General features: G+C 45.7%; 1 protein-coding gene across 1 annotated transcript; it reads right to left on the bottom strand.

Moving 5' to 3' along the window:
• Positions 1-20,452: 20,452 nt before the first annotated feature.
• On the bottom strand, positions 20,453-23,245 carry LOC116978579 (protocadherin gamma-C5-like). The gene has a single exon (XM_033029813.1). The coding sequence runs from the start codon at positions 23,028-23,030 to the stop codon at positions 20,652-20,654; it is 2,379 nt and encodes a 792-aa protein (XP_032885704.1). The 5' UTR covers positions 23,031-23,245; the 3' UTR covers positions 20,453-20,651.
• Positions 23,246-24,825: the final 1,580 nt, after the last annotated feature.

Genomic DNA, 24,825 nt, shown 5'->3' with positions numbered 1-24,825 from the left:
TTCTGCGGCTGGCACGGACACTTTAATAACTGGCACTGGCCACTTTAATAACTGGCACTGGCCACTCAAATCAGCTGCCCCGGACATTTTTATGATTGGTTTATTGTATTTTAACGTTGTGTTTTACCTGCTTTTAACTATTTATACTGTTCCATCAGGGACTGGATTGTTTTTAGTGTTATTATGTGTGAAATGTTTTAAATATCATGTGCGATGCTCCGCTATTCCCTGGGAAACATCTTTTAATGTTGCACTGTACAACTGTTGCTTGCAAGATGACAATAAAGGTTGATTGATTGATTGATTGATTGATCTATCAACAATTCTTCTAGAATACATGGGTACCCAATCATTAAACTCTTCAACGCAACTTTCGCACATTAGTACTTTCATCCACGTAAATGGATCCAGGTACCCAAATCCGTTACGTAATAGGTTAAATGGCAACGCGTTTGTGCGCATTACCCAGTGACAAACAGAAGGACTGCCTTCAGAAATAAAACATGCAATTTCGAGATGTTTTCATTCCAGTTGCAGGATATTTTTCTTTTTCAATTACAACCGTACTCCCATTTAAGCGATAGAGAAAATCGTGCAACAAGGGTAAGTTTTCCAAATATTTCACTCGCACTGTTTCACATGGCCCGGCAGAAATAAAATGGCCGCATACAAAATTGGCATTCTTCAATCTACGTATCAGTGTTATTTAGCTTTGAGCTTGAGAGGTGGCAGCACCACATGGCTTCAGTAAGAGAAAAATCGTTTTTCGCTGACTGGAGACAGACTTACCGAGTATTGATTCAGATCTGGCCCGCGGACTGCCCGCTCTGTCCAAGGATAGCGTAACATTTCCTCCATCGCAGATCTTCCATTAAACGTGCCGTGCGAAACCCCACGATTGTAACAGTAACTGGGGGAGTAATACTCTTGGATAATATTTCTGTCCTGTTTACACTTGAAGCCAATCAAATGAATGATGACCAGAAGACAGACCACGGAAGTGCAACTAAAAATGACAATTAAATAACCGTTCGGATCAGGGAAATATTCTTAATTCATCACCAAGGTACTGCTTTCGCTGATTACTTCAGTGCTGTTTTCGAAAACTAATGTTCATTGTAAATGTCCTGGTATGGCATCTTAAGCAAGATGGCTAGAGTTTGTAACGCAGTACCTGACTGCAAAATATTGCGCGCTGTTCTGACTTCTCCGGAATGTTGTCCAACGTTGTACAAACCGGGGTCGGTAGATTTCATAATCTGATAAAGGAGACGTGCGTTCTGACCAGAATCTGCATCAATTGCCCTTCATTGCAATAATTGTAATACAATCTGCAAAATAAAAACGCAAACAACACGAAAAACTACAGGTGAGATGATGGATAATTCCTTCCACCAACCAGGAAGCATGCTGCTTTCGCAATTTAGCAATTAACTGATAAGCAGTCAAGGGCGCAACAGTGTCATGTGCAATAACAACTGAAAATGCTGAAAACACTCATCGATTCAGATATCATCCGTGGAAAGGAATACAATCGGGGCTTGGCTGCTTTATCTGAACGATGAATTATTAAAAATAGTTCATTTTTCAGTAAGTTTAATGATGGGAAATAAAGGAGAAAAAAAGGCAAGAGGCTGATAGGACAAATTATGCTTCGTTGTTTCTGTGGTGTGTGGCTAATAGCAAGGGAATGGGACATGTTCAGGTTATTGAACAGACGGGGATTCCGTCTGAAATAAATGTGTTCTTTAAAACTGTGAACAGTGGTGGACAGGGTCTCACCGAAGGCACATGGCACGGTTGTCTCCCTCAGTAGCGGTACTGAATGTAAGAGTCGAGGTGTAATGTCGTTGAATAAAACATTGGTTAGGCTGGATTTGAATTATTGTGTGCACATCTGGTATACACAATATATAAGTTGTTGGGTTAAGCCAGATAGGTAGCAGGCCACACTCCAAAGAACGTTGCCAGGATGGGCAGGTTTACGTCATGAGGGGAGATTGTATAGGCTAGAACTGCATTCCCTGGAGTGAACATAGCTGAGCGGTGCCATGACACAATCACGAGCGACAGAGACAGGGTAGATTCCCACAGCCATTTCCAATGGTAGGACGCTCCAAAACTAGAACATAAGTTTTAGGATCACAGGGAGTACTTTTAAAGTCGACCGGATGACTATTAATTTCAGAAATACGGAATACGGCAGGTGGATTGAGGTGTCAGTTTATGTGACGGAGACGGGAACAGTTAAATATGTAAAAGGTACATAATGGGGATGTGACTATGTAGGGAATTGATGGACATGGAGTTAATGCTCGGGTGGAATTAGTACAGATAAATGCGATGGTCAGCGTAGATGCGATGTAACGAATGGTTTGTTTGTATGATCTACACCTCGGCAAACATGATGCAAAACTAAACCGAAATGATAACAGGCAAGAGTGGCGAACTCAGGAATGTTGCAACTTGTCCATGTGGAAGATGAATGCTGTTTCTCAAGCGTGCACCTTTGCTTTGCACTTGTTCCAACAATGTTGGATTTCAGAGACAAAAAGATTAGATTGTGTGGAATTGTGAACGAAAGTGTTAAACAAACGGGGACAAAAAAATCAGTTTAATTCCTGCAGACTGTACGAACGTGCTCTACAATGCAATGGCACAAACTTCTTGCAGTGGCTCCAATACAGTGTTGCCACATTGGGAAGACCAAATGCTTACATTATATTGACAGAAAGGCAAGCAGATCACTACTTCACCGAGAAGAATGTCGGGTCCTTACGGTGGAAGGGGATTGGTGAAATAAACGTACGGTGCACGTTTTGTGGTTTCATGGGAAACCGCCAAGGAATGGTGAGTGGCCGGTAAGGTCAGATGACTACCACATAGCTTGATGAAAAAGTAATACATTTGAACTGCTGAACAGACAGGGAAGGGGATATGTAGTCAGTGACGGATTTGTGTTTAAATTGAGGTGAATTGCATTAAATGTGAAAGTTAGTGAATGGAGGATTCAATAAGGAAATGCTGTTCTTGTTCTATCCAGGAGAGCAAAGATGCTGAGAACCGATCCCTTCCTGATTACTGGGCGTGTTAGCGGTACCTTACCCAGAACAAAAAAAAAACACAATTTGAACCTCACGGTCCGATATTAGGGGGCATGATCAATTTTGAAACACATAAATGAATAGTTAACATTATCTTTAAAGATTGCAATGTACAATATTTAATTAAAATCACCGTTTTACACTAACGTAATGTAATAAGCTAGTTCGGTATTCCGTCTGCGCATCCGCAAGTCATAGGTCACTAGGTGTAATGTATCGGCAACGGTGGTGCTGCATTTTTTTTTCATTTTTTTTTTAGATTTGAATTAGATCCTTTATTTGTCATTCAGACCTTACGGTCTGAACGAAATGTCGTTACCTGCAGCCATACATACAATAATAAACAACAGAACAGACAGTAAACACAAATTAACATCCACCACAGTGAGTCCACCAAGCACCTCCTCACTGTGATGGAGGCAAAAATCTTAGGGCTGCTGTCTCTTACCTCCTCTTCTCCTTCTGCACGATACCCCACCGGGCGATGGTGAGTCAGTCCCGCGGCTCACCGAGCTCCGCGAACGGGCCGGTTCAAACTCCGCGGCCCGGGGGTGTTCGAAGCTGCCGCCCTCCAGTCCAGCGGACGCAGCTGTTGACGATATCGTCCACTGGCTCGCGGCCGAAACCCGGACTCAGTACGCCGCCGCCAGAACGCCCTCTCAGCCACCGGAGCACCGTTCCAGCCCGAGCCGGGTCGCCCTCACGTGAGCGCCGTTCCACCCTCGAGCCAGGCCGCCCTCACGGAAGCGTCTCAGCCCCGCGCCAGGCCGCCCTCATGGGAGCGCCGTTACCCTCGAGCTGGGCCGCCTTCACGGGAGCGCCGTTACCCTCGAGCCAGGCCGCCCTCACGGGAGCGTCTCAGCCCCTCACGGGAGCGCCGTTACCCCCGACTTGTGTGCAGACTTGCGTTTCGTCCGTGGTCGGGGTCGGGGTGGGGGTGCTCTTTTTGCTGCTGGGCCGTCCACGTCTCATCCCCAGTGTCGGGTCCCTGTCCGGAGGTGTCCGGGTGGCTCTGGGCTGGCAGCGCGGCCCCGGACCTGCAGCCGCTGGCTTCAGCTCGGCTCTGCCGGGTATCCGGCAGCCCTCCACCTCCACCCCCCTCTCCTCAGTCTGACACCGAGATCCTACTGAAGATGGTCAGCCGCCGGCTGGATGAAGTGACAGCGGGCACCGTAGGGGCAGAGCGCAGCTCGACCAGGCCGTGGGCGAACTGGCACTTCCCGTCCGGGAGCGGCCAGGGACGTCCGGGGCGGCGGGACAGGCAGAATCGAGCTGGGGCCGGCGCCTCTCCTCCGCTGGCTGCGGGCCTGGGCCGACACGCCCGTCCGCGGACTTTTGGATGGAAGACCCTCCCTCAGGCTTCCTACACATTAGACCTTTGCGCCGTGGTTGGGATGGATGGGAGCGGGGATTTCCACTGGCGCAAGCAACAAATGACCTAAAGTTTGCGTTGAGTGAACTGAGTGTTCTTAACCTTCTCGGCGTACACCGGCGTTTTGTGAGAGTGGTTCGATCCCAGCTTCAGCTCAACAAACGTAGGTCACATTACCTGAACAGGCGGCGGGGGATCAGGAGCTGACATGAGGCATCGGCGATGCTCTGGAATCCTAGTCGGCCGCCGCCAAGCAGCGGGGTCGAGGAGGCAGCACCCGACACAGGGAGTAGAGGTGTCAGTTCTACCAGCGGCGAGTGGCGAGCGGAGAGCGGAGAGCGGAGAGCGGAGAGGCACCATCTACCGCAGCCACCTCACCTGTCGGGCGCTGACTCCTCGATCCAACTACTCTAACTAACCACCGGTGCACGACAAGGACGGTAAGAATGCTTGGTTCACTCAACGCAAACTTTAGGTGGTTCTAAAGTTGCATTCTCTCGATTGAGGAATTTTCTCGACCCCTCCCAGAAGCAGTGAGCCATTTCTTTACCGATGGTTGTCTGTCTAACTGAAACCTCTCTCCCCCACCTCTCACAGTCTCTCCCTGTCGCCAACTCGCATTTGCCCCTTCTCTCTCGCTGTTGCACCCCGCTCTCCTCATTACCACGCTTTTTTTAAATTCTCGAATGATCTTTGACAAATCCCATGATTCCTTGTGTTTATCGGAATACCGAACTGGCTTATAGCAGTCATTTTCTTAGCCGTGTTATTCTCTCTATTGTAGATGATCTCCTTCACATTCGGAACCGGAATATGATGCATAAATTTAACAAATCTGTAATTATTGTTGATTGCTCGTGATTGAGAGAATGTCATTTGGCGTCATGCAATGCCATTAACCTGGTTTCCTCATGCACCCGGGTGTGTCCTTTGGGGTCATGCAAAACAATGCCTTGGTTTTTGTTGGTTTGCAGCATAAACGACACTTAGTCTAGTACACTATGTGTTAACACAGCATAGATAGAGTTGATATGGAAAGGATGTTTCCACTGGAGGTAGAGTTTTGTACCAGTGGGCATAGCCTCCGAATTAAAGGGCGCTATTTTAGAAAGGAGGTGAGGAGGACTTTCTTAAGTCTGTGCAACTCATTGCCACAGAGGGTTGTGGAGGCCTAGTCAGTGGATATTTTTAAGGCAGATATAGATAAATTATTGATTAGAACGGATGTCAATTTTGACAATTATACTCCAATTTAAGCAAAAGAGAAAAAACGCAAGAAGGGAATGTTTTCTTCAAATTTCACATTGATTCACATTACTGGGCAGAAAGAAAATGGGCGCGTAAAAATTGGCATTCCTTAATCTACGTATCAGCGTAATTTAACATTGGGCTTGAGAGGTGGGTGCGCCGCATGGCTTCAAGAAGAGAAAATCGGTTTTCGCTGACTCTGGAGAAAGACAGACCGAGTATTGATTCGGTTCTTGCACGCGGAGTACCCGTCCCGTCCCAGAGTAGCGTAAAGTTTCCTCAAGGGCAGGTCTTCCACTAAACGTACCATGAGAACCCCCATAATTGTGAGAATAACTAGGCGCGTTAATATGTCTGTCCTGTTTGCACTTGCTACCAATCAACAGAATGATGATCAAAAGAAAGACCACGGAAGTGCAACTGAAAATGACGATTAAATAAATGTTTGGATCAGAGAAATATTCTGGATTCTTCACCAAGGTACTGCTTTCGCTGATTCCTTCAGTGCTTTTCCACAACACTCTGATGTTGATTGTAACTGTACTGGACAGGCTTGGTTGCCCATTGTCCTTAACCAAGATGACTAACCAAGTTGGTAAAGCATGATCTGACTGCAAAATATTGCGCGCTGTTCTGATTTCTCCGGAATGTTGTCCAATGTTACACAACCCGGGTGCGATAGATTTCATCATCTGATAAAAGAGCCGTGCGTTCTGACCAGAATCGGCATCAGTTGCCATTATTTTGGTGACCAAGTACCCTTGACCCGCTGTCTGGGGCACGACCTCCACTGTTGCTGAGCCAATTTGTTCTGAAGGTGAAACAATCCAGGATGATCACATTCACCGTGGCGCTGCAGCTTAACGGAGGCACCCCGGCGTCACGGGCTTGAACATGGATCTGGAAGTTCTTGAGTTCCACATGGTCAAAGGAACGCAGCGCGTAAATAGTACCGTTCATTGAGTTAATAGTGAGGTAAGTGGACACTGGCAAGTTTTGGATATGATTATCTAGAAAGGAGTAGGAAACATGGGAATTTAGATCCAGATCAGGATCCATTGCAGTTACTGTGGAAACGGACGCACCCGACGCGTTATTCTCCATTACATATATGTTGTAGGATGTCTCACCGAACTGTGTGGTGCGTTATCATTAATGTCCGAAATTGAAATCTGGATGGTTTTATTTGTCGATAGTGACGGTGACCCCAAGTCCCAGGCTGAAATAAGAATGTTATACTCAGAGATCGCTTCACGGTCCAACGTTTCACTGGTGACTAATTTATAGTGGTTCGATACCTTTTGCAGTCGAAATGGGACGTCCTTTTGTATCTCGCAACGCACTTGACCGTTCGCTCCAGAATCGCGATCGATCACATAAATCAGGGATATGAAACCTCCTGGTGGAGTATTTTCCTGGATTTTGTTGGAAGCTGATGTTACCCTTATCTCAGGTGCATTGTCATTCGCATCAATCACGTTGATCACTACTTTGCAGTGCCTCGTCATTGCAGGCGATCCGTGGTCCTGGGCTTGAATATCGAGAGAATAGCTGTTTACTTCTTCAAAATCTAGAGGCCCTTTAACTAGAATCTTCCCGGTGCGTGGATCCAAACTGAATACATTTTGCACTCTTCGCAAAGTAGAATCATGGAAACGATATGTTAGCTCCGCATTCAGTCATTCGTCCAAATAATTTGCTTGGATTTTCAGCACCAACGTACCCCGCGACTCGTTCTCACTTACGCTGCCTCTATAACTATCATAATCGAACACAGGTGGATTATCGTTGATGTCCAATACTGTAATGAGAATCTGAGCTGTGGCTGATCTCTGAGGGGTTCCGCCGTCAATCCCAGTAAGCAAGAGTTGAAGGGATGATTGCAGCTCTCGGTCCAACAACTTCTCTAACAGCAACTCGGCTAATAATGCCGTCTTCGGCTCTCTGTGTTTTTAGACTAAAGTGCTCACTGGAACTGAGTGTGTAAGCGGCCACGGTATTTGTACCAATGTCGGGATCATCCGCTCCCTCGAGTCGGAAACGTACACCGGTTGCACTGGCTTCCGATATCTGCAAGACAATGCTGCTCTGCGGGAAACTGGGAGAATTGTCATTTACATTAAGAATCTCCAATTCCCCGTGATACATCTCCAAAGGGTGTGCCAGTATGGTTTCGAAAGGTATAGTACATTTATCAGTCTGTCCACAAATACGTTCTCGGTCGATTCTTTCACGAATAGACATGATTCCATTGTCCAAACTGACCTTCATGTACCGCCCTCCGTCATCAGAGCTCAGTCGGAATTTGCGAGCAGACAATTGCCGTACGTTCAGGCCCAAATCCACAGCGATATTCCCAACAAATGCCCCTTGCTTCGTTTCCTCGGCAATAGAATAACGAATTTGCCCGGAGATTAGACCCGGTCGACATATCACAAATATGCAAGCAAACGCAGTGAAGGCAAACCTCGGTAGGCACGCCATTGTTCCGCGCCCTGTCAAAGTCCCAGACCAGGCCTCTCCTCGGGTAATCCGTGCAAATGGTCCACGCACCAAATAAAAAATCTTATAGATTTCGAATCCCGAATTCAAACAGACGGGAAATCTATCGTCCTCAGCCTGTTTCGGCAATGGAAACGCAGGCACTGCTCGCCTCTCTCGTCGCGTATGCCGTTTTTATTCTGGGATGTGGGAGGGGCAATGGATCCATCTGTGTGCTTGAGCTTCTCATTGGTAGACAGCGACACGACCAGTTCTTTTCAACAACTGCAGCTGCAATTCTTTAAGCTGTGCTGCTCTCCTGCACATTTAATGGTATATTAAACGTCCATTTTAAAAATAAGTTTGCAGGAGTTTATATTGAATTTATCTTTAAAGTCACGGCAATCACGTCTGGAGTGGGTTATCCCCAGAGCGGAAACTCGTTCTGTTGGTCAGGTAAAATGCAATAGCGAATAAGTAGATGGCATCAGTATATCTATGATGAAGCATAGCATATCGGATATATAGTCTTTGTTAACTAATTTTGGAGCACTTAATGTTGTACATTGTATTTATATAACGATGACATAATTTCCCTTCTTTGACATGATTACGCCCTTTCCAACAAAAATAATTTTCAAACAAATTGGACCAGTGAAAGAATGAGGGGGCATCACGTTGAAATATACAGAATAGTGAAAGGCTTGGAAAAGTTCAAGTTCAAGTGAGTTTATTGTCATGTGTCCCTATATATCGAGTAGGAGGAGCCATCTTGGTGAACGGCTGCCAGCAGCCGTCCGTTTTAAATTCGTTTTTTTAAATAGTTTTTAGTGAGTCCTGTTTTTTTGTTTGTAGGGGATATGGTCTTTTAATGTGGGGGGTAGGTGTAACTTTATTTCTAGGTCCCTACCTGGGCGGTGTGGCAGCCTTTTCTCCGGGCTGCCCGTCGACCCGTCCTCGTGGCCTACCATCGGGCTTGGAGCACCGTTTCCTGGCGGGGACCGCCCAGCACCTCGGCCTCGGCGGCGGCACAGCGTTGGAGCGCTGGAGCGGAGCGGGCGATGCCTTGCCTGGGTCGCCGCGCTGGAGCTCTGGCGAGCTGGACCGCCGAGAGCAACATCGCCGGGCTGCGGGTCTGCGGAGCGGAGAGGCGGCGGTGCAGCGAGGCGGCGCCGACTTTAACATCGGGAGCCTGGGAGATCCAAACCGGCGCGGCCTTGTCGGCTTCGGCAGCCGCGGGCTCCAACCAGGAAGCGGCCGTTCCAGGTGGCCCAGCTGCCGAAAGGACTCTCCCGACGCCGGGGCAAGACCACCCGGTGAGAACGGCCAGGGACATCGGGCCTCCGTAGAGGCAATTGCGGTGGCCTCAATAGGCCTGACTTTGGGGTGAACATGGGGTGGGGACTGGACATTGTGCCTTCCTCCACAGTGCTATCCACTGTGGGGGGATAATTTTTTTGTCTAATTGTAGTCCTGTAGGTCTGTGTCCAAGATGGCTGCCGTGAAGAGAGAGTGGACGCTGGCGCGCTTTGGCTGCCGCTGCTCTCTCTTCACACTGTGTTTTTGATTTTCTGTTTTTGGATTGAATTCTGTTTTTAATTTGTGTCTCTGTGATGTATTTTTTACCTGTTCTATTCCGATTATATGTTTTTATTCCGATTACTATGTAAGGTGTCCTTGAGATGTCTGAAAGGCGCCCATTAAATAAAATTTATTATTATTATTATTATATAGGACAATGGAATTCTTGCTTTGCTCCACACAGAACATAGTAGACATTTACTACAAGACAGGTAAGTGTGTCCATGTACCATAATATAAATATATACACACATGAATAAATCAACTGATAAAGTGCAAATAACAGATAATGGGTTAATATTAATCAGAGTTTTGTCTGAGCCAGGTTTAATAGCCTGATGGCTGTGGGGAAGTAGCTATTCCTGAACCTGGTTGTTGCAGTCTTCAGGCTCCTGTACCTGAAGGTAGCAGGCAGATGAGTGTGTGGCCAGGATGGTGTGGGTCTTTGATGATACTGCCAGCCTTTTTGAGGAAGCGGCTGCGATAAATCCCCTCGATGCAAGGAATGTCAGAGCCGATGATGGACTGGGCAGTGTTTACTACTTTTTGTAGTCTTTTCCTCTCTAGGGCGCTCACGTTGCCGAACCAGGCCACGATGCAACCGGTCAGCATTCTCTCCACTGTACACCTGTAGAAGTTAGAGAGAGTCCTCATTGACAAACCGGCTCTCCGTAATCTTCTCAGGATGAGCTTCTGATGATGAGCTTTCTTGATAATTGTATTAGTGTTCTCGGACCAGGAACGATCTTCAGAGATGTACACGCCCAGGAATTTGAAGCTCTTGACCCTTTCAACCATCGACCCGTTGATATAAACCCTACTCCTACTCCTTCCAAAGTCCACAAATCAGTTCCTTGGTTTTGCTGATGTTGAGGGCCAGGTTATTGCGCTGGCACCATATGGACAGTTGCTCGGTAAAGTGGATGTGGAGAGGATGTTTCCATTAGTGGGAGAGTCTAGAACTAGAGGTAATCGCCTCAGAATTAAAGGACATATTTTAGAATGGAGATGAGGAGAAATGTCTTGCTTCAGGGGGTGGTGAGTCTATCGTATTCTTTGTTACGGAAGGCTGTATAGGCCAGGTCAGTGGATATTTTTAAGGCATGGTTATATAGATTCTTGATTAGTCATGTGCAGATATTAGGGGGAGAAGGCAGGAGAATGTTATTAGGAGAGAGTGATGGATTACCCATGATTGAATGGCGAAGTAGACTTGATGGGCCGAATTGCCTAATTCTATTCGTATTCCTTATGACCTTATGACCTCTTTAGCGATCAAAGGACGTCATGTTGAGTATTTCTTTGTCACTTTCTATATATTGCAGAATGGATTCGGGAACATAATAGAGTCATGATAGAGACATAGACTGATACAACGTGGAGACAGTCTCTTCGGCACAACTTGCTCACACCGGCCAACATGTCCCAGCTGCACTAATCCCATCCGCCCGCGTTTGGTCCATATCCCTCCAAACCTGTTCTATCCATGTACCTGTCTAGCTGTTTCTTAAACGTTAGGCTAGTCCCTGCCTCAATTACCTCCGCTGGCAGCTTATTCCATACACCCACCATCCTTTGTGTGAAAACGTTAGTCCTCATATTCCTCTTATCTTTTCCCCTTCACTTTAAACCTGTGGTCCTCGATTCTCCTACTCTGGGAAAGGGACTATGTTCATCTACCTTCGTTTTTCCAGCATCTGTAGTTCTTTCATAAACATGTGCATCTACACGATCCATTCATGCCTATTCATCATCCCTCATCTCCGTGCGCTCCAAAGAATAGAGTCCCAACCCACACCATCACTCCCTATAGCTCTGACCGTCCAGATCTGGCAACATCCTCGTAAAGCTTTCGATTGGCCAATTGTGGAGCCAAATTCCTGTTGAAAGGAAGTCATTGTTGGAGAAATGTACCGTCACGTCCAAGTCCAGGCGGGTTTATTGACACGTGCATGCATAGGCAAGGAGGTGAGGTTCTGCTACAATGTAAATCTTGCTTGCAGCAGCTTCGCAAGCACATCGTCCAGCACACCCCGACGGATGTTGTTGGAAGCATAGAAAATAGGTGTCGGTGTGAGGTGTAGCACAGGAAATTTTGTGAAATTTCCAATTCATATTTAATTTGACATTCTCTCTTTCATTGTTCCTTTTCCGACTGGCTTCGTGCCTGCAATTTGCAACTAAGTGACTCAATTGCGCATTATTCCGCAGATTTGTTCTCATTTAAACTGCGTCCTAATTAACACTAATCTCTTGGTGCCACGTTTACCGTGTAAAATACCCTTTTCAGTGAACTTTAACAAGGTGGTTTAAAATACTTGTAATGTGTTCAGACATTCGAAGTTTATTTCCACTACTGGAGTTGGCATTGGGTGTTCAACGTCGTATATGATCTCGGCAAAGTCTGAATAGTACGTTCTTCATGTTGTAGAGGATAGAATGTTATTCAAACTCAATGCATTGGTCATGTTCACCATTGGGTGAAAATTTTCTGAAGGTTTTTGATGCCACAACGGGTTCATTGGGTGTCAATTAGACGCCATTCTCATGCATTTTACTATTTATATTTATATATTACGTCACATCACAAACGTTTTACAATGACCGAACCAGGGTGGCATCTGGGACATCCCTTCCATCTAAGATTGGTGATTCAACAATTCCTCCTCAACTGCCCGTATTCCCCACACAAATCAACTGCCAAAATGTCCCATCCTCAACTGGTTCCAACTATCACTTGCGAGCATCTGCCCCAAACCTTTCTCCCGCCGTTTTCAGCCAAGATGAAGATGCGATTTTCTCCGTGTTGCATCTCCGCGCCCCTTTTGCGGCCTGACAACGTGGAGTGGCGCGGCCTTTCCCGGAGACCTGCCCGGAGTTATAAGCCGCGGCGCGGACTTAACATCGCGGTGCCGTGGATCGCCAGAAGAAGAGCTCCGACCATGGGGCCTGTGGACTTTAACACCGTGAAGCCCACGGTCCCCGGTAAGAAGTGGCCGACTCGGGAGCTCGAGTGTTCCAATCCGTCCCGACACCGGCGTTTCAATCATCGCGATGGGAGGGCTTCGACATCGGACCATCAGCAACAGCAAGCGCAAAGGGTTCAAAGGCCCCGACCACGGGTGAACAACGAGGAAGATGACTGAACTTTATTGCCTTCCATCACAATCAGGAATGTTGATTCCACCGTGGTGGGTGTTTATGTTAAATTTATTTTATGCGTGTATTGTGTTAATTTCACTTGGTATGATTGTATGGGAACTATAGTAATTTCACTGTACCGTATTTGGTTAAGTGACAATCAACTGCAACTTGAACTCGAACTTGAAGATTTTGTGGAGGTTCTGCATTGGGATCGGGCAGATCAGATCAGCCCAGGTTGCCAAGTGGCCGGATTTTGATGGGTCATTATTAAGCCCGCCAGCGCTCTCTCTCTCTCTCTCTCTCTCTCTCTCTCTCTCACTCTCTCTCTCTCTCTCACTCTCCCTCTCCCTCTCCCTCTCCCTCTCCCTCTCCCTCTCCCTCTCCCTCTCCCTCTCCCTCTCCCTCTCCCTCTCCCTCTCCCTCTCCCTCTCCCTCTCCCTCTCCCTCTCCCTCTCTCTCTCTCTCTCTCTCTCTCCCTCCCCCCCCCCCCCCCCCCCCCCCCCCCCCCCCCCTCCCCCCCCCCCCCCCCCCCCCCGCCCTCCCCCTCCCCCTCCCCCTCCCCCTCCCCCTCCCCCTCCCCCTCCCCCTCCCCCTCCCCATCTCCCTCTCCCTCTCCCTCTCTCTCTCTCTCTCCCTCTCTCTCTCTCTCTCTCTCTCCCTCCCTCTCTCCCTCTCCCTCTCCCTCTCCCTCTCCCTCTCTCTCCCTCCCTCCCCTCTCTCTCTCCCTCTCCCTCTCCCTCTCCCTCTCCCTCTCCCTCTCCCTCTCTCCCTCTCCCTCTCCCTCTCTCCCTCCTTCTCTCCTCTCCCTCTCCCTCTCCCTCTCCCTCTCCCTCTCCATCTCCCTTTCCCTCTCCCTCTCCCTCTCCCTCCCTCTCCCTCTCCCTCTCCCTCTCCCTCTCCCTCTCCTCTCCCTCTCCCTCTCCCTCTCCCTCTCCCTCTCTCTCCCTCTCTATCACTCTCTCTCCCTCTACCTACCTCTCTCTCTCCATCTCTCGCTCTCTCCCTCTGGTACGCTGGTCCGTACACACACAGTCGCTCAGCTGGCGAAAATGTTTATCCCGAATGATGCGTGACCTGGGCTTGCGCAGTTGTAATACCGAACTCGCTTATTGTTTCGTTACTGCAATTTCCAACTGAAGGACACAATTACCTATTAATCCATATTTATTTTTATCGTATGTAATGCGCCCTAGATAACACTAAATTCTTGGTACCACATTTATTTTGTAAAATGCCTTTTCATTGAAAGCTGACAAGATGGCCCAAAGTACTTGTCTTGTATTCAAAACAATTCCAGTTTCATTTCTGCTATTACAGTAAACTGCGGATGCTCAAGGAGCAAGATCCTCTGCTTTGTAGTAGCTATAGACCAATTTCACTCTTGAATGTGGACCTCAATATCCTCTCTAAAGTTCTTGCGCTCCGTTTTCAACAAGTGATGCCCTTTATTATCTCATTAGATCAAACAGGGTTTATGCCAGGCCGACAGTCCTCCCACAATACTAGGCGTCTCCTTAACATCATCCATTCACCAAGTAGTGAGACCCCGGAGATAGTGGTCTCCCTCGACGCCGAAAAAGCTTTCGATAGGGTCGAGTGGAAGTACCTATACGAGGCGATGGACAGGTTTGGCCTCGGCAATAGTTTCATTTATTGGGTCAGTCTATTATACTCGTCCCCGGTGGCCTCAGTACAAACAAACGACACACTGTCGCCCCACTTCCCCCTTCGGAGAGGTACCAGGCAGGGTTGCCCGTTATCACCACTTCTGTTTGCTGTCGCGATAGAACCCTTGGCGGTTTGGTCACGCTCAGAGAAGGGCTTTAAAGGTATCACACGGTTTGACACAATTCACAAAGTCTCATTGTATGCGGATGACCTGCTCCTGTACATCTCGAATCCAGTCAGCTCTCTCCCTGTGATTATGAATATTTTAGAACGGTTTGGGGTGTACTCTGGTTATAAACTTAACTACCAAAAAAGTGAACTATTACCGATTAACTCATCGGCTAAGCAGCTCCCTCGCTCTTTAACCTCATTCAAATGGGCGGAGGACGGATTTCGCTACCTCGGCGTTTTTATCACAATACCTATATTTGATATGTTCCGCACAAACTTCCTGCCTCTGGTTGAGAAAGCTGAAAGAGACTTTGACCGCTGGTCAGTCTTACCGTTATCCCTCGCGGCCCGGTTAAATCTGGTCAAGATGGTCGTCCTACCGAAATTCCTGTACCTTTTCCAGCATGTTCCTATATTTATCACTAAATCTTTTTTTGATAAATTAGAAAGGAGAATATCTAAATTTTTATGGGGTAGCAAACCGGCCAGAATTCGAAAGACGCTACTACAGTCTCCTAAGAGTGACGGCGGTTTGGCACTTCCTGACTTTAGGCGATACTACTGGGCTGCTAACTTGCAAAAAATCCTGTACTGGATGAATGATGATTGCGACCACCTACCGACCTGGGTACACATGGAAAAGGCGAGTTCACATCTCCCGTTGCGGTCTGTCCTATGCTCTCAACTCTCCCTTTCTATAACATCTGCGGGTGCAGGCCCAATTGCGTCCCTCTCGCTCAAGATATGGAGTCAATTTAGGAAAAACTTCGGTTTACAAGGGCCTTCCATCTTGACCCCACTGCTTAAAAATCACATCTTTAAACCTTCAAGTACAGACTCCGCATTCAAAACCTGGCATAGTAATGGCATCAGTAGTATCAAAAACCTATACAAGGATGGCATTTTTTCGAGTTTTGCGGAGCTTTCGTACAACTATAGCCTCCCAAACTCCCACCTTTTTCGTTTTTTTCCAGATTAGGAATTTTGTGAAGAAGATATTCCCCCATTTCCCAAATCGTCCCCCTGAAACCCTGACCGATTCCATCCTAGCTCTAGATCCCAACCGGAAGAAATGCATCTCTTTTTTGTACAACTTGTTAGGGTCGGTTATATTGAAACCTTATACCTCATTAAAAGCTGCGTGGGAGGGCGAGCTGAATACGAAACTAACAGACCAGCAATGGGACTCTGCCTTGGATTTGATCCATTCTTCCTCCATATGTGCCCATCATGGCCTAATCCAATGCAAAGTCCTTCACAAAGTCCACTACACAAACGCATGATTATCTAGAATATACCCCGCTGTTAAAGGCACCTGCAACAGATGCAATCAATCCCCTGCCAACCATAGTCATATGTTTTGGTCTTGCCCTAAAAGCTAGCAACCTTTTGGAGGAGTGCTTTCGACGTGCTAAGCAGAGCCTATGGCCAGGCTATTCCTCCAAACCCACTGTCAGCTATTTTTGGTATTCCCCCCAACACCAACCTCTCTGTTGCGTTGAAGCGGATCCTGGCTTTTACAACCCTGTTAGCCCGGAGACTGATTTTGCTTAACTGGAGACTTACCTGTCCCCCGACACACGCCCGCTGGATCAAGGAGGTGCTCTACAACTTAAAGCTTGAAAAACTTAGGTTCTCTCTCAAAGGCTCTACCAAGACATTCCTAGATACATGGAACCCTTTCCTGGAACTTGTTAACTCTCTTAACTTGTTTCCGGACTCGGAAGAGGACTGAGTGCCCTCTATCACAGCTCTGTCTTATTGCAGCTGCTTGCCCCTCAACCCCTCCCCCCCCCCCCCCCTACCTCCGCACAAAATTTATTTTTTATTTTTTATTTTTATTTTTATTTTATTTTTTCTTATTTTTATTTTTTATTTTTTTTAATTTTTTTTTATCGTATTTGTGTGGATGTGTACGTATGTGTGTTGTTTGTCCCCGGGTGGCGAGGGTGGGTAAGGGTAAGGGTTTTGAGGGTCGTTTACATACTGTTTTACAATTATGTCTTGATTATCACTGTCTGTTATCATTGTATGTATGCAAATTGCTGTTAAATTCAAAATTCAAATAAAAAGATTTAAACTAAATACTGATTGGATACCAATTTTCTTGCTTTATTGAATTTGGGATTTTTTATTTCCTATCTGCAGATATGGTTATTAATGATTGCGTCACGCGAACCTAGCAAATATCAAATTCTAAGACAAGGAATATTAATTGTAACAATACGTTCCAAATCAGTACAAGTAAACATGAACAATTAGGAAATAATATAAGGAATAAAATCAAAGCAAAGTCTGATTCGGAAATCTTTGTATTAACATAATTCTGGAGACGAGCCAGTTAGCTTTTAAATGCCGAATTATTATTTTTTAATGGTATGTTATATTGCCAAATGTGGCTTCTTTTTTTTCTTAATAATTTCGGCTGCAGAGCGATATACAATTACGTCAACTCATTTGACCCAACTATGAAATCTCATCTCTATAAAACCACTAATAGAAAAGGCTGCAAAACCTCATCTGGCCATTAATTAACTGAGGAAAGGTAAACGATTAACGGAACAGCTTTGGGACGCTTCATCAGAGCTGGGAAAGTTGAAGGTAAGTTCGTTTAAGTCGGGGAGCGGAGGATAGAAAATATGAATATCTCTCAGAGGTTAAGACCACATACCTATGTGCAGCGGCAGAGGTAGCAGTGAGGATAGGTTTATGTTTCATTGGTTCTTAGGTGCATCGCAAAATGTTTTTCATTTATGAGCCCTGCAGGATAGGCCACATCCAGTGAACGGAAATGACTTTGAGTTTGATGGTCAGAGAGATAATTTGGCTACAGGAAAGCAGTTCTTTGAAAATGGGATCACATGGAAACAGGGTGGTAAAGAAGTCATATGACATGATTGGATTCATTAACTTATGGACTGAGTAAAAGTAATGAGATTTATTACCGTTGAACAAAAGATTGCTTCGGCCACATTTGAAGCATTGTGCACAGGGAGGGAGCAGGAACAATTTGTTTTGGCTTCATAGCATCACAGGTTCAGTTCTTTCAGAGCTAACTCGTTTTCTCGTCTACCGGTACTTATGAATGGACCCGCATCGGAAACGAAAACTATTGTGTTTCCACATGTGCTGCCCGAGATGCCGAGTGTCCCCAGGAATTCAGCAATCGGTGCTCAAAGGGACGTGGGAGCACCAACACTAAAAGATTCCCTAAAGGTTAATTTGCAAGTCGAATTGGTAGTAAGGAAGGTGAATGCGATGCTTGCATTTATTGAGAGGTCTAGAATACAAAGATAGGGATGTAATGCTGTGGCTTTATAATGCACTGGTCAGACCGTATTTGGAATAATGTGTGCAATTGCTGGCCCCATATTCGAGGAAGGACGTGATGGCGTTCGAGATGATAGGGACGAGGTTTACGAGAAGGATCCAAAAATGATTGGGTTAACAAACGATGAGCGTTTCGAGGCAATGGGCTTGTACTCACTAGAGTTTAGAAAGGCGAGGGAGAAATTTACCGAATAGTGAAAGGCCTGGATAGAGTGGTTACTTCCACTAGTGAGAGAGGCAAGTACCAGAGGCCATAGCCTCAGAATAAAAGGAGATACGGAGGGATTCCTTTAGTCAGAGCGTTCATAGTGGAATACTCCTTCTTTCGTGTGGCGTGCACAGCCAAAAGTTGTTGGGCAACTTGTTCTATTTGATCTTCGGTTTGTGCACGACGAGTTGATTGCATTAGTCGAAACAGGGCGGACCACGTGAAGGTTGCAATCTACCACCCCATTGTGGAATTCATTGCCACAGACGGCAGTGGAGGCCAAATCAATGGATATTCTTAAGGTGGAGATTGATAAATTCTTGATTAGGAAGGGTGTCATAGGGAGAAGGGTGGATAATGCGTTTGAGAGGGAAATATAGATCAGTCATGTTTGAATGACACCGTAGACTTGATAGGCCGAATGGCCTAATTATGCTCCAACATCGTATCAACATAAACGTTTCTTCCTACTCAAGATATGCAAACAGGAGACCCCGGCTAGGCCCATTCTGTTTTTATACTCGTGTGTTAGTGAGCTCATATTTACCTACTTCGACTCCATCTTGCCCATGATTCTTGTCCCTCATCATCAACATTTTAAGAAATCTGAGACGCACGCCGCCATTTCAGCATTTTTGGCCCCACGGTCCAAATCATATCATGGACGTCCAGTCCGTTTTCACTTCCATTCCCCAATTAAGAATGCCTCAGAGTTCCCATTTTCTTCCTGGAACAGAGGCTCTAAAGAGGTCACCTTAACTGTACCCCTCCTCTGCCTGAACGGCCAACAGCTTTTCATTTGAGTTTTCTCAAGTAATTTCCAATCCAATATATTATTCACACATATTTTTGCCAACTCCAAATCGATCAAGCCACCAGCCACATCTCCCTTTCTCCACCCCATTTTGCTTTCTGCAGAAGGTCAGTCCCTCCGCGACACATCACTAAAAACCTACACCACCCTTCACCAGGCAGTTTCCCGTGCCAATTCGAGGTGTACACCACCTGCTCCTGTACTTCTCCTTCAAATCCAGAGGGATCTAAACAGCCATTCAAAGTCAGGCAGAGGGTTACATACACCTCTTACAGCTTCGTGAATGCATTTAGTGCTCCTCACGTGGCCTAATCTACACCGGGAGACGAGTCGTAGATGAAACGACCACTTCAGCAAGTACTTGCACTTTGTCCACCAGGGTCAGTTGGGGTTTCCGAATACAACTTCAATTATAGGCCCATTGTAATACATATCTCCCTATCCTCAGCTTTCTCCATTATCAGAAGGGCGGGGGCGGTATTCAAACTGAAATACCAGCAACCCATATTCCGATTTCATAGCTCCAAGCCAACGGAATAGACATCCCATTTTCCATTTACATGTTACCCCAAATCCACCCTCTCTACTGTTGATCTGCATGGCCTCCAACGTACATCACTTTTTCCACTCTCCACCTATCAGTCACAGTTCCTTTCTGATCCCCCGTCTCATCCTTCTGCTCCTCATCCTCCCCTACATCCTTTGGGATCCTTAACTCCCATCCTCTCAATTGTTCCTTCCCATCCACTTTCCCTTCCTCTCGTTCTGCATTTCATTCCTAAATGTCCTTTCTTATTAGATTCCACCACCTGATTCCTTTTTCCACCTCATTCTAATCTAAGTCGCCATACCCACCCATCGTTCTGCACCTTCCCCATCTGACAATCAACCCTTCCTTACCTGGCATCAACTTGCCAACTCTTAGCACGCCACTTCAATGCACCTACTTATTTCTACCAGCTACACCTTCTGTACTTCACGCTTGAGAAATTGCCCCAACCCAATACGTTATCCGTCCATTTCCTTCCGCAGATGTCTACTGACCCCAGAAGCTTGGTCATTTGTTTGCACAAGATTTTAGCATCCACACTCTCGTCTGTTTCACGTGCATCATATATTGAAATTATTGTCATCTCCATTATTTATTTAGTTCTTTTCTACATTGGATATCAGAACATGATATGGAATATGCACACGACAAATGTTTTGGTCGTAATTTTAAAATGTTATTACTTTAACCATATGAACGGATTCAAGATCCTGAACGTAATTGATCTAGTCGCAATGAATTTCTATCCGTGGTTCAATGAAAGGTAAGTGGAATCCCGTCGTAGTTAACAATTCCCACTCAGCCGAGTGTATTTTATTTGCTAAAAGTTATGTTTTACCATTACAACAAATGCACAATTTAAACGAAAGCGAAATTGCACAAAATAATATAATCTTAAATATTTAATTCACGAATGAATTCACATTCCTTGAGATTAAATGGCCCCAAATAAGATGCGTCTTACTTGAGGTTACGCATCTTTAGGCCTGAGACGCGGGAGCGCCGCATGGCTTCAAGAAGAGGAAATCACTTTTCGCTGACTCTGGAGACAGGCAGACCGAATATTGATGCGGTTCCGGCACACGGACTACCCGGCCCGTCCCGGGATAGCGTAAAGTTTCCTCCATGATAGGTCTTCCATTAAGCGTGCCGTGCAAGTCTCCACGATTGTAACAATAACTGGGGGTGTTGTACCCTTGGATAATACTTATGTCCTGTTTACACTTGATGCCAATCAACAGAACGATGATCAGAAGAAAGACAACGGAAGTGCAACTGAAAATGATGATTAAGTAAACATTTGGATCAGCGAAATATTCTGGATTTTTCACCAAGGTGCTGCTTTCGGTGATTCCTTCAGTACTGTTCTCCAAAACTCTAATGCTCATTGTAACTGTACTGGAAAGGCTTGGCTGCCCATTGTCCTTCACCAAGATGACCAGAGTTTGTAAAGGATTATCGGACTGCAAAATATTCCGCGCTGTTCTAATTTCTCCGGAATTTTGCCCAACGTTGAACAAAGTGGCATCGGTAGATTTCGTTATCTGATAAAAGAGCCGCGAGTTCTGACCAGAATCTGCATCGGTTGCCATTATTGTGGTAACCAAGTACCCTTGACGTGCTGACTGGGGCACGATCTCCGCTGCTGCTGATCCAATCTCTTCTGAAGGTGAAACAATTACCGGCGCGTTGTCATTTTGATCCAGGATAATCACATTCACCGTGGCGCTGCTGCTTAATGGAGGCACCCCGGCGTCACGGGCTTGTACTTTGATCTGGAAATTTTTGAAATTCTCATAATCAAAGGAACGTAGCGCGTAAATCGTTCCGTTTATGGGGTTGATGGTCAGGTAAGAGGATACCGGCAGGTTTTGGATGTGATTGATCACAAAAGAGTAAGAAATATAGCCGTTCTGCTCCTGATCATGATCTAGTGCAGTTAATACGAAAATGGATGCAGCCGGAGCGTTATTCTCCATCACATAGACATTGTAGGAGGATGCAGCAAACCGCGGGGCGTTGTCGTTTACATCGGTTATGGCAATACGGATGGTTTTATTAGATGTCAGTGAAGGCGACCCCAAGTCCCATGCCGTAATTACTAATATATATTCAGAAATCACTTCACGGTCCAAAGTTTCACTGGTAACCAATTTCGATGGTGTTTCTATTCTAAAGGGGACGTTCTTGGGTATCTCGCAGCGGAATTGACCGTTCTCGCCAGAATCACGGTCAATAATATCAATGAACGTTATGAATGTTCCTGGTGGAGCATTTTCCGGAATTTTGTTGGAAGCTGATGTCACCTTAATCTCGGGTGCGTTATCGTTCACGTCAATTACTTTGATCAGCACATTTGCGTGTCCAGTAATTGCAGGTGAACCGTGGTCTACAGCTTGAATATCTAGAGAATAGCTAGTTGCTTCTTCAAAATCCAGCGATCCTTCCACACGGATCTGCCCACTATCTGGGTCTAAACTAAACAAATTACGCGCTCTTCGCAAAGCAACATCGCTAAAAGTGTACGTTAGCTCCGCATTCATTCCTTCGTCCGCGTCATTTGCATTGACTTTCATCACAATGGCACCTTGACGAGCGTTCTCACTTAAGCTGCCCCTGTAAATATCATGATCGAACACTGGTGGATTATCATTATTGTCCAATACAGTAATGAGAATCTGAGCTGTGGCTGATCTCTGAGGGATCCCACCGTCAGTCGCTGTAAGCAAGAGTTGATAAGATGATTGGATTTCTCGGTCTAAATATTTCTCTAACAGTAACTCGGCTACCATAATACCATCTTCTGCTGTATGCGTTTTTAGACTAAAGTGCTCATTGGAACTGATTGTGTAGGCGGTGACGGTATTTATTCCAATATCGGGATCTTCCGCGCTCTCAAGACGGAAACGTACTCCGGGTGCAATCGCTTCAGATATCTGCAAGGCTATGCGTCCGTCTCCGAAATTCGGAGGATTATCATTGATATCGAGAATCTCTACTTCCCCGCGGTACACCTCCAAAGGATTTTCCAGTATTGTTTTAAAATACATGGTACACATGTCTGCATGCCTACAAATACGTTCCCTGTCGATTCTTTCATGAATAGATAATACCCCATTGTCTAAACCAACCTTCATGTACCGTCCTCCGTCATCAGAGCTTAGTCGCAACTTGCGAGCTGATAATTTCCGCACGTTCAGACCCAGATCTTGTGCGATATTTCCAACAAAAGCGCCTTCTGCCATTTCTTCGCGAATAGAATAACGAAGTTGCCCGGTAATTAGATCCGGTGCACATACCAGTAACATACACGCATACACATTGCAGGCAAACCTCGTTTTTTGGTTTTTGTACGCCATTGTTCCGCAATCAGCTAACGTCCAAAACCACGCCTCTCTTCGGGTGATCCGTTAAAATGTTCTTACCACAAGATAAAGAAAATCACATATCTTGAAAGCCGTAAGGAAACACACGGTAAATCTATCCTCTCTGCTTTATTCCGCCACCAAAACGCGGCCACTGCTCGCCTTTCTCGTCGCGTCTGACGTTTTTGTTCTGGGCCGTGGGAGGGGCAAAGGATCCATCTGTGCACTTAAGCTTCTCATTGGTAGACAGCGACACGACCAGTTCTTTTCAATAACTACAGTTGTAATTCTTAAAGCTGGACTGTTCCCCTAAATATTTAACGGTGTACAACCATAACCCCCAATTCCTGCAAATAACGGTTCGATTTGTTTTCAGCATTTAACTTTGAAAGTCAAAGCAGACACGTACTGAGTGCATTGTGCCCTGAAAATCCTTGATACTATCTGAAAGGATCCATTCACTCAAAAGGATCATTCACTCTGCAACATAGGTTGCGGTCTTGCTATTCCAATTAAGCTTTGACACGAAATATATTTATTTGGAAACTTCGTACGATTTTGTTCTTCACTGCTGGGGTCTATTAATGGAAGTTGCTGCAATCTAAAGCCAAATACACGGTGCTGGAGGAAGGCAGCGGGGGACGCAGCAGTTGCAATCAATCGAAGATGGGGCCTGAACCGGATCATTGACCGTCCATTTCCCCGACCCACTGCGTTCCTCCAATGCTTTGCGTTTTGAGAGAGGTTCTTATTGTTCCCTTCATACTAAACAATCAACGGTAAATATTTCAGGAAATATTCTTTGTAGTGTCACATTTCTTAAAGTTGCATTTAGTTAATATATCGCTTTCAATGGTACCAACTGGTGAAGGAATGTTGTCTTTCAAGTAAGGTGTTCATGGGAAAAATTAGCCTGCTCCAAATCAAATAGAGTTGATTGTCAGGTGCATGTTTTACCATCACAAAACAGAAAGTAAATTTGGATTGATTCTGTCAGGAGTTTCTGCATTTGTGTGCGCGTTTTAATTCAGAGAATCAAACTGATAGAATGGGATGCACCTGACAAATGTGTCAGTGGGAGGTTGGGCACAGGAAAATTGGACGACTTGTGAATTCCTATTTACTTTGCGACCCTTTGTTTCATTGTGCACTTCTTCCAAGCATTCCCTTCGTGCAATTTACATATAAGCGGCTCATTGCCGCATTGATCCTCAGAGGTTGTGTATTGTATTATTTATACCACTAGATGTGGGCGTTCTTTCGAAATCACTTCGGCTGCAGAACGACACAGAATATGATTCAAGCCTCTATTGACCTAAGTATGAAATCTCATCTATGAAGGAAAAAAACACAAATGTCTTCAAACATTCATCATGTCATAGATTATATGAGGAAAGAGAACAATTAAATGATTAGTTCTGGGCCCTTCATCAGAATTGCAAACCAATGAATATGTTTTAGTTTTCAATAGCAGTGTGAATGGGGAATGGAGGGTAGAAAATACTAATATCTTTCAGAAGTTTAAACTAAATGGCATTCGCAGCGGCAAGGGTAGCAGTTGGGACAAGATTATATTAAGTTGCTTCTACTGTAGGTTGCATGACGTTTCTGATTTCTGGGCTCTACAGACACACGATAATCAGTGAGAGGCAAGGTATTGCAGAGAGTTGAAGGACATAAGGATATTTTGGGGCTATAAGAAAATAGTTCTTTAAAATGGGAGCTTGAGGTGACATTTGCATATGGCACGCTTGCGCTCATCAGCGTAGGTTAGGAATAAAATAGCTGA

This window comes from Amblyraja radiata, chromosome 11, assembly GCF_010909765.2.
Source record: "Amblyraja radiata isolate CabotCenter1 chromosome 11, sAmbRad1.1.pri, whole genome shotgun sequence".
NCBI lineage: Eukaryota > Metazoa > Chordata > Chondrichthyes > Rajiformes > Rajidae > Amblyraja > Amblyraja radiata.
This window is presented reverse-complemented; position numbering and strand designations above follow the sequence as displayed.

Bases quoted from the DNA above. Each gene is read 5' to 3' on its own strand.
- LOC116978579 (XM_033029813.1), bottom strand. From the start codon at position 23,030: ATGGCGTACAAAAACCAAAAAACGAGGTTTGCCTGCAATGTGTATGCG.